Source organism: Vespa crabro, chromosome 15 (genome assembly GCF_910589235.1).
Source record: "Vespa crabro chromosome 15, iyVesCrab1.2, whole genome shotgun sequence".
Lineage (NCBI taxonomy): Eukaryota > Metazoa > Arthropoda > Insecta > Hymenoptera > Vespidae > Vespa > Vespa crabro.
Window position 1 is genome coordinate 1,931,515 of NC_060969.1, and position 10,000 is coordinate 1,941,514.

Consider the following 10,000-nt stretch of genomic DNA (forward strand, 5'->3'; position numbering starts at 1 on the left):
CGAGCAAGCCGAGGTTGAATCTCGACGACGATCGTTTTAAAACGAGTGTCCGGTTATGCGAGCTTCATATTCTCGCGTCAATTCTTTTTGTTTGTTTGTTTGTTCGTTCGTTCGTTCGTTTTTCTTCCTTCTTTCCAACCTTTCTTTCTTTTTCATCTTTCTTTCTATCTATCTATCTATCTATCTTTCTTTCTTTCTTTCTTTCTTTCTTCAAACAGTTTCTATCTTTTACTCCTTTTTTGTTTTCTTCCTGTCCTTTTTTTTCTTGTCTTTCTTTCTTTCTTTCTTTCTTTTTTTTTTTTTTTTTTTTCTTTTTTTTACTTTCTTCCTTTATTCAAAAGTACGTTCTTTACGTTCTCCATTCGCGAAGCTTGACTCTGAAGTGTTAGTACGTGTGCAGGGCCATCACACAGGCATACGAGTGTTCACTGTTCATCCACTGGAAGAGAAGGCTTTGTACTCTACGCGGCCACTCCCACTACTTCTTCCTGCTAGCAAGTGATAAAAGTCGATCGGTAGGCAGACATCATCGTTTAAGCTGTTAAGAACCTAGCACGATTCTTCTCAACGCTTAAATTCTCCTCTCTTCTCTTCTCTTTTCTACTTTAGTCTTCTCTTTTCTTCTTTATCGTACCTTTTTTTTCCTCTCTCTCTCTCTCTGTATCTCTCTCAATTTGACTTTACGTTTGACGCACGCTAAAAATTAGCATGGAAGGGTACATTTGTTTATTCGTGATATACATGATTTTATTTACAAAATATCTCGCGAAGGTCACATTTGTTTATTTATTTATTTATTTGTTTTTTTTCTTTTTTTTTTTTTTTTTTTTTTTTTAGATTGAATATTTCATACACGTAAACGTATCGATCTTTTCGCGCAAGAATGATCCACAAGATATATCCGATAATCGTGATCGAAGAAATTATGTCAGACATCGTTAATAATGATTAATCAAATTATTGAATTTCTCGATGAATATTAATTTAAAATATTAAAATGACATATTTAAGTTTCTAAATTGACATATTTAAGTTTCGATAAAATCAAATCACAAGTATTAACGTAACTGTTACTGTCGTTTCAAAATTAAATTAAAAAGATTTATTTATTTATATCAAATGATTTAATCCAAAAAAAAAAAAAGAAAAAAAAAATTAAGAATTAATTCATACCCCTTTTGACATAACATTTTTGATCTTTCCGATAAAGAAATTTCATCTCAAATATTAAACAGACACTGTAGATGATATCCACAAGGTATCATGAATTTTACACAAGCGTGAAGATTATTCTTCGTTCGTGTATACATATTTTTCACCCTTTCTCTCCTTTTTTCTCTTTCTCTTTATCTTTTTTCATGGAATAAAAAAGAGATCTACAGAATTTCTTTCCTTTGATCTTCTAAATTTCCTTTCATATTGTAAATTATTCCTCGTCGAACAGCTAATTAGATCTTTCATGAATGTCGACATGTTAGAACTCTAAAGTTTATAATTTTTGATGATAGATCGAAAATAACGGATAATTGTTTGTACGAAAAAGAAAAAGAAAAAGTAGAAAAAGAAACGTTTAGAAAATATTAACACGTTTACAGGCTGATACTACAATTAAGAGTAGTTACTTCTCTCTCTCTCTCTCTCTCTCTCTCTCTCTCTCTCTCTCTCTTTCTCTCTTTCTCTTCGTAGTTCTCATTTAAAGAATTTCGTTGAAAGTTACTTACTGTAATGAAATAATTACATTCGATAGATCGGTAGAAATATTAGAAGAAAAAGAAGAAGAAAAAAAAAATAGAAAAAATAGAAAGAAGAAGAAGAAGAAGAAGAAGAAAAAAAAAGTAGAGATACTCTTCTCGTAGCCTTCTTCTTGACTATCGTGAAACGAGCATGTTTCGAGAGGAGGCTTAACATATCGTCGAGGACAACGCATTGTCTCGTCAACGATTTCTCAGCGTCTCTTTTCGAGAAGCTCTTCTTCGAGAACGGAGGAGAACCAAGCATCCGTTATATATATATATATATATATATATATATATATATATATATGTGTGTGTGTGTGTTTACTTTGTGTATGTGTACTTCTCTCTCTCTCTCTCTCTCTCTCTCTCTCTCTCTCTCTCTCTCTCTCTCTCTGTCTCACTCTGCCTCACTCTTTCTCTCCTCGTCCCTCCTTCTCTTTTTTTCTCTGTGTATAAGTGGATGAGAATGTTGGCAAAGGGCAGCAAGGGAAGACCGATCTCTAAAGGATCCTTCGAACGACTCTCGGCACGTTTCGCGTTCACCACCTAATCCAGATCTCCTACCTCAAAAGCTTCCCTTTTTTCTCCTTTCTTCTCTTTACTTTCTTTGCTCTTTCTCTATCTTTATCTCTCTCTTTTCTTCCTTCCTTCCTTTCTTTCTTTTTTTCCTTTTTTCTTCCTGACTGACTAACTGACTGACTAACTGACTGCAAAACCTACATCTTTTTCCTACATTGCATTAGTCTTCGTGGGAACGAAACATTGTCTCTTTTCATCGTAAAAAAAATTCCTCGAGCAACCTAATACCCCGTACTTTTTGATTCGACCTTCGGGAAAGCGTGTCTCCTATTGTATTCGTCTTAACCGGTATTTTCGAGAGAAAAGGTAGGAGAGGTCACTTCTCTCTTCCTTCTTTCCTTTCTCTTTTTATCATTCTTTATTCTTTTTTTCTCATCCGACGGCATGTGTTTAAAATCAATGAGCACGTTTAATCATCTCGACGTACGAATTAAATGTCTTTGGAATAAATTAATGAGAAATTCTTCGGATATTATCATCGATTTCTAGGATTCTCGTTTGAAAGAATTTTTGTGATTTCTTTAACTTTTTTTTTTTTTTTCTTCTTCTTCTTCTTATTTTTTCTCCTTTCTTTTTTGTTCATGAAAAATTTTGAACATCCAATTAAAAATTATAAAGCATTACGTTAATAATACTTATTTCTCCGACATTTCTTGCAAAACTATATATATATATATATATATATATATATATATATATAGATTTATAAGATTTACTATATATATATATATATATCTGAAATGTGAGAAAAAGTTTCCATTATACTTAAAGGAACAATAAGTCTCAATAACTCGAATCGATATTACTTACGATATATATATATATGAAATATATATACCCTATTTTAGCTGCCAATGTCATTTATAACAGGGCTTCGAAAGGTATATCCCTATTACTTCACATTTACAACGTTCACGAAAGGCCGATGGGTCGGCGAGAAGATCTTGGAGGTCTTTGCAAGAGAATTCCGTGCCCATCCTGCGGAGGAATATGAGAGATGTATACGTGCTGGTACGCTCACCGTCAATTATCAAAGGGTGGACGTCGATTATAGATTGCGACACAATGACCTTCTGGCTAACGTCGTTCATAGGTAAGAAACCTTAGAATATCATAGAAATGATGATGGGTTCCTTCGTAATTCCTTATAATATTCCCCTTCTTTTCCTTCTTCTTCTTCTTCTCCCTGATCTCCCCCTTTTCCCCTCCATTTTTCTCTTTCTCTCTCTCTCTCTCTCTCTCTCTCTCTCTCTCTCTCATTTCTTTCAAGTATCATCGGAAAAGTTAATCAAATTATACGAAACTTATACGAAATTTTCAGTCAGCCATTTAAATTAAATATCCAGGCATAATTATTTATTACCTACTCCTATTATACCGCTGCCATCTTGATCTCGAGACTTCTGCATATAACGCGAGTCTAAGGTCGGATCGATAGCCTTGTAGATCCTTCTCCGAAGGAACCACGTTCGGTATTACGAGGAGGAGTATCCTTGGCACGAATACTATTCAAGTTAACGCACACGTTTAGTACGCGATACTCTACCTATAATATACACATAATATATATATATATATATATATATATATATATATATATATATTTATATATATACACATACACGACACATTCACCAACTCGGTTCAATCGGTTTTTCAACTCAAACAACTTTCTATACTGCTATCATCTTTTATGCACGATGAAAATCAATCTTCTTCTTCTTCTATGTTTCTCTTCTCTTCGAATGCAATTTTTCTTTATTTCTTCATTCGTAGAGATAAAAATGTCGTTAAAATACTGAAAGCTTTCGTAACGAATCTTCTAAGTCCACCTCTCTAACCTCTGCCCCCCACCACCCTATCCCCACCACCTAGCCCTCTATTCGCACCAGTCAATATTATTTTCTTTTTGTATTTATACTTTTATTTAATTATTGGCTTTGGCATTATTATTTATTGCCACATCTCGTTAAATGGTCGTCGCTTAAATATCTTGTCTTAATCGTTTATTTCTACATCGGCTTTTACGTAAACCCAGAAAGATTTATCGGCCCTCATTATTTATAGATTTAAACGATATATCATTTCAACCTTTTTATAATAACCGTTGTTTATAAAAGTATTAAATTGATTTTTCTCTTTTCTATTTTTATACGAATCGAATGATCGAATCTAATAGACTCCTGTCCGATAATTATTATCATAGATGAATATCGGATCGGATGGGAAAAAAAAAAAAAATTATAAATATTCCAATCGAATTATCATTTATCTTTTAAATTCTTTCAAAAAAACCTGATATGGTACATAATAAGCAAAAGAAGAAAAAAGAAAAAAAAAATATATATATATATATATATATATGCAAATATCTAGACGGATGTAGAATTATTAAATTATTCTATTCTATAATATTTTTTTTTCTGATTAGTATCTTGAAATATTGTGCGAATGAATAAAAAGAAGAAAAAAAAAAACGAAAAAAAAAAAGAGTATAGCGAGAGAATTGCGAGAGACAAGAAAATATCTCTCTCTCTCTCTCTCTCTCTCTCTCTCTCTCTCTCTCTCTCTCTCTCTCTTTCTATCTTCCTTTCTTTTTTTTTTTTTTCGTTGGAACAAACGAAACGAAAGGCACGTCGATGGAATGGCTTCGAGAGAAAGGCATCGAAATACTGGAAAGGCAGGTGTGCAGCGTCTCGAAGGACGCATCTGTTAGATTGCGCAATTTTAAGTGGTAACAGTGACGCGCTCACCTTCGAACTACTGACAATAATACTTGGATGCGATCCGCATGAAAGATGATAAACAGCAACCATTTGTCTTTTTTTTTTTCTTTTCTTTTTTTTTTTTTTTATTTTTTTTTTTTCATTTCCTCTTTTCTATTTCAACCTTTTTCAACGATGAGGAATGACCTTTCGTGTTAGATCGTCATCGAAGTATAGATCGAATTCTTTCATAAACAATTCCGATTTTTCTTATTCTATATTGACCTAATGTTTTATCACTGCAACCGGAGCAATAAATCGAAACTTTTGTACTGATAGAATTTCACCTGTATTCCGGTTTTATGGCTTGCGTGTCTATCTGTTTATATATATATATATATATATATATATATATATATATATATTACCTCTTTCACTTTGACGACATGTACAAAATTGAATAGGACGATCCAATTATCTAAAAACTCTACCAAGTTCTAAACCTTACTTTCGGATATCTTCTCTCACATATCATTTCGTTGAAAGAAACTTTCGACTGATTTTTATGTTTTCCTTTCCCTCCCCTCCTATCTCCCCCTTCACGATATCTACCCTTCCTCGAGTATCCATCGATCCTTTTAAATCAATTCGAAGCTCATCGAAATTTCAGATGTTTATAGGAAATTGAAGGGAGCTTTGCCGTTTGAGGTGGATTTCTGATTGACCGATGATTCAATGAAGCTTTTGAAGGAGAAAAAAAATTATATATATATAGAAGCCATCGTTTAAAATCCAAAGTAGACAAATCGATATGACTCTATCTGTCTGTCTTTCTATCTCTATCTCTATCTCTCTTACTCTCTTTCTCTTTCTCTTTCTCTTTCTCTTTCTCTAACACCCGTTTGTCATTCAGTGCAAACTTCCCAATGAAACGTTACGAGGGCGCATACTCAAACAGATGAAGGTTTATCTGCTCGTTGGAAGTTGAAATACTTGTTGCTGAAATTGACGTGATATCGGTGACAATGTTTGGGCAAATGTCCGTGCCAAGAAAGGATGGGATAGAACTGGGCTGGGCTGGGCTGGGCTCGGTTCTTGGCGCGTTACTCCTACTATCAGGGAAATCACAGAAAATTGAACTTGTTGCGGAGTGCCTCTTGGCATCATTGTAATTCGGAAACGTCGTTTATTATTCTACGTTGAATTAAATTGATCTTTTATAGCTCGTTTAAAAGCTTAACTCATTCGTAAATCCTTAAATATTATTCAGGAAAAAGTGAAGAACTACTTTTCTTTATTCCTATCGACGAATCATCGATATCACTTTTTTTTCCTCTTTGTCCTGCTAAATGTCCGTAAAAAAAAAAAAGAAACGAAAAAAAAAAAAATATATATATATATATATATATATATATAAAGAAACAGAAAGATATAATTTCAGTTTTTTTTTTCTTTTCTTTTCTTTTTTTTTTACATTTTTCTATCCTACCAAAATTCAATTCAATTATCTCTAAACAAATAAACAAAATGTTCTTAATGTTATCTCTATTTATCATGTAGTTTCGTTGGCCACTGTTTCATTGGCAACTCGATTACTATGTTCTGTTTGTCTTCTTGCAAGTAAAAGCGACTTAACTTAGTTAAGATTCTCACTGGTAATGTAAACATAAACAAGATGATGGATCTCTCTCTATCTCTCTATTTCTCTCTCTCTCTCTCTCTCTCTCTCTCTCTTTCTCTTTCTGTACCTCTGTTAAATACCAATTACAAACAGTTCGTTTCGATAAACATAGGCGCCTTTGTTAAAATTCCATTAATTATATTTGTCCAGTTAATAAAGCTGCTACTATTTTTCTTCATTTTCCCGACATGAAACTCTCAACGTAACACCTTTTTCTATTTTTTTTTTTCTTTTTTTTCTTTTTTTTCTTTTTTTTTTTTTTTTTTTTACTTTGTTTTATCCCTCTTGAAAGAGCCTGGCTTAAGAAGACCGTCTTGCCACATCGTATATAACTCCTAAAACAGTGAGAAAACAAAAGGACCAAAAAGTAAAAAAAGAAAAGGAAAAAAAAAAAGGAAGAAAAAGAAGAACCTTTCCGTCCGAGTTCTTCTCATGCCACAAATAGAGAAAAAGAATTTCCTACGTTCTACAAATTTCCTCGTCCTTGCACCTTCCTTAAATTCTTCTTCAAATACTTGTCCTCTCGTTCTGCCGAACAAACGATGCATCATATTTTTCTTCCTTTCCATATATCGACTGATACACATGTTTTTCACGAATATTAGAAAAAAAATGAGAAAAAAAAATCGAGAAAAAAAAACAAAAAAAAAAAGTAGAAGAAAAGAATAGAAAAGAAATAATGATTCCTCGCTGAACGTATACACACACACACACACACACACACACACACACACATACATACACATATGTATCAATGTATATTCTAACAGAAAATTGCGACTCTACAAAAGTAAAACTAAAGACAAAGATATCGAAAGCTCTCTTCGATGAATATCTATCAGAAATATAGGAACCATTTATCCATCAAAGATCTCCCTTTGTTATACTTGTACATATCCGCAATTTTTTTTGTCCATATCGTCTAGCATATAGAAATCAAAGTCTTTCTATGTACCTTTTGTACAAGTCATATTTCTATTATACAAAACTCTCACACATACACACACACACACACACACACATATATATATATATAATATATACACTATGAAGTTTTATCACGGACACCTAACGACCGAGTTTTCCTAATAGTTGCATTTTGCGAATATAAGAACAAGTCCACTAATCATGTTCTTAAATGGAACCTTATCTACTAGTCACAGGGTAGCACAGTAGTAAATGGTACGTCCGGGTTGCCAATGGGGGAACGCGGTGGGTGGTATTGAGGGTGGCGGTGACGGTGAGGAGTGAGGAGTGAGGAGGAGAGAAATGTGGCAAATAGGCTAAAGTGGGAGTATGTAAAGGGTGCTGGGGCAAAGTGTGTCGCGGCTTGTAGAGACGACGAAAGAGAGAGAAACAGAGAGAGAGAGAGAGAGAGAGCGGTGACAGGTTGATTTATTAGCTCGGATCGAGTACACGATGATATCGGAAAGAGGTCAAAGGTTGGCCGCTCACCTTTTCCTTGGTTATACCTTTGCCAAGGAAAGAAAAGAAAGGGGACGGGGATAGGAAGGTGGGAGGGAGAAGAGGAAAGGGGGATACCGGCTTAAACGTTGGGCTATGCTTGCCAGTACCATGGAACGCGTTTGTTGTCACGATCGAGTTTTCGATCGTGTCACGATTTATCTTTACGCCATTGCACGGCTCTCTAGATTTGGACATTGGTTAACCGTACGACTAAAGCTAAAATAATAACGGCGAAGGTACACACGACAATGTGAGAGATCTCTCAAATGAATTTTGAGAGACCTCAAAGTTAACGTCCCTAAACCCTTTACCACTACCTCCTCCCTATTACTTACTCATAACCGATACCATCGTTGTCTATTCAATTTGAATTTCATGAGAATTCTTAATCAATTTTCAGTACGTATATATAGGACAAGAGTTATGCATTTAGCTTTAGAAATTAGAAATCAAAACGCGAATGATCGTTTCGAAATGCCATCGTTCGATTCATCCATGAAGGATCAAAATCCTCTTCTTTCTTTCATTTTCTTTTTTTTTCTTATTTTTCTCTCTTTTTCTTTTCCTTTTTTGTTTTGTTTTTTTTTTTTTTTTTTTTTTTTTGTCAACTACATCCGCCTTCATCACAAAGTGACGAAAAAGTTTGAGATTTGTTTTGATCGATCGTTTCCTATTAAAAGGATTAAAAGCATAGAAACAAATGAATGATCAAACGAAGATGAAAAAAAAAAAAGAAAAAAGAAAAAAAGGGAAAAAAAATGAGTTTAACCGATTAAGTCTCTTTTACTGTCGTTAGAAGGGGAGGAAAAAAATTAAATAAAATCGCGCTCGAGTTCTTTTCTCCGTATATAAAAGAAAAGTTTAATTGATCGAACAGCTTGTTTTGAAAAGTAGGATTGCAGGAGGAAGAAAAGAAAAAAAAAAAGTAAAGAAGGAAAACGAAAAAGAAAGAAGAAGCAAGAATGAGAGTGGAAAAAAAAAAAAAAAGAAAAGAAGAAGAACAAGTAGAGATTCTCATCGATATTCTCTTCTAATTTCCCCTACTCCAAATATTCCTCAGCCCTTCCATTCCATCCCACATCTCAAATTTTTCGCCGAACTGATATTCCATCGGTTGTAAAACCTCCACCACAGTACATATATATATATATATATATATATATATATATATATATATATATATATATATATATATATACATATAGTCTTATCTATACCGTGGGAGTAAATTTATGGAAATGATATTCCAAGCTACTCGAAAGCGTGAGAAGCTGTCGGTAATTGTTACGTTTACGCAATGAGTTAACGAAGTCTTCGAAAGTCAAAGAGGAGGAATAAGAGGAGAAGGAGGACGAGGAGGAGGAGGAAGAGGAGGGGGAGGATGAAGATGAGGATGAGGAAGATTCGGTGGGTAAGCCGAGAACTGAATTGAGAATCGGTACTCATTAATTGTACGGTATTGCGAGTAATTTTGTAGTTGAGCGGAATATATAGTACAAGGAACGACTAACTCTCTCTCTCTCTCTCTCTCTTTCTCTCTGTAGCTAGTATGGGGGTGGTTTAATGGGAGCGTGGATGTTCGCAATTTGATGTAAAGGCTATTAGACCTATCCTAAAGTAGAACCAACCCTTCCAGGCGAGTTAGTTCCTAGGACTATCGGACTTAATTGGACTTTAGAGAACGTTCCTTGCACGACATTTTTCAAAGCATACTACGTTAGAAAGATCGATGTTCTTCGTAAATCGTTCTATTCCGTGGTCTCTATATATTTCGTCGCGATTAAAAAAAAAGAAAAGAGAAATGGGAGAGAGAGAAAAAAAGGGAAAAAGAA

General features: G+C 34.0%; 1 protein-coding gene across 4 annotated transcripts in view; it reads left to right on the top strand.

Annotated features, from left to right (window-relative positions):
* Positions 1-10,000, top strand: part of LOC124429389 (RNA pseudouridylate synthase domain-containing protein 2-like) — an 82,894-nt gene that overhangs the window by 63,055 nt on the left and 9,839 nt on the right. For all 4 annotated transcript variants that reach the window (XM_046974593.1, XM_046974594.1, XM_046974597.1 and 1 more), the window contains one exon: positions 3,186-3,408. In XM_046974593.1, coding sequence (XP_046830549.1) covers positions 3,186-3,408 — 223 coding nt within the window. The remainder of the gene's footprint in view (positions 1-3,185; positions 3,409-10,000) is intronic.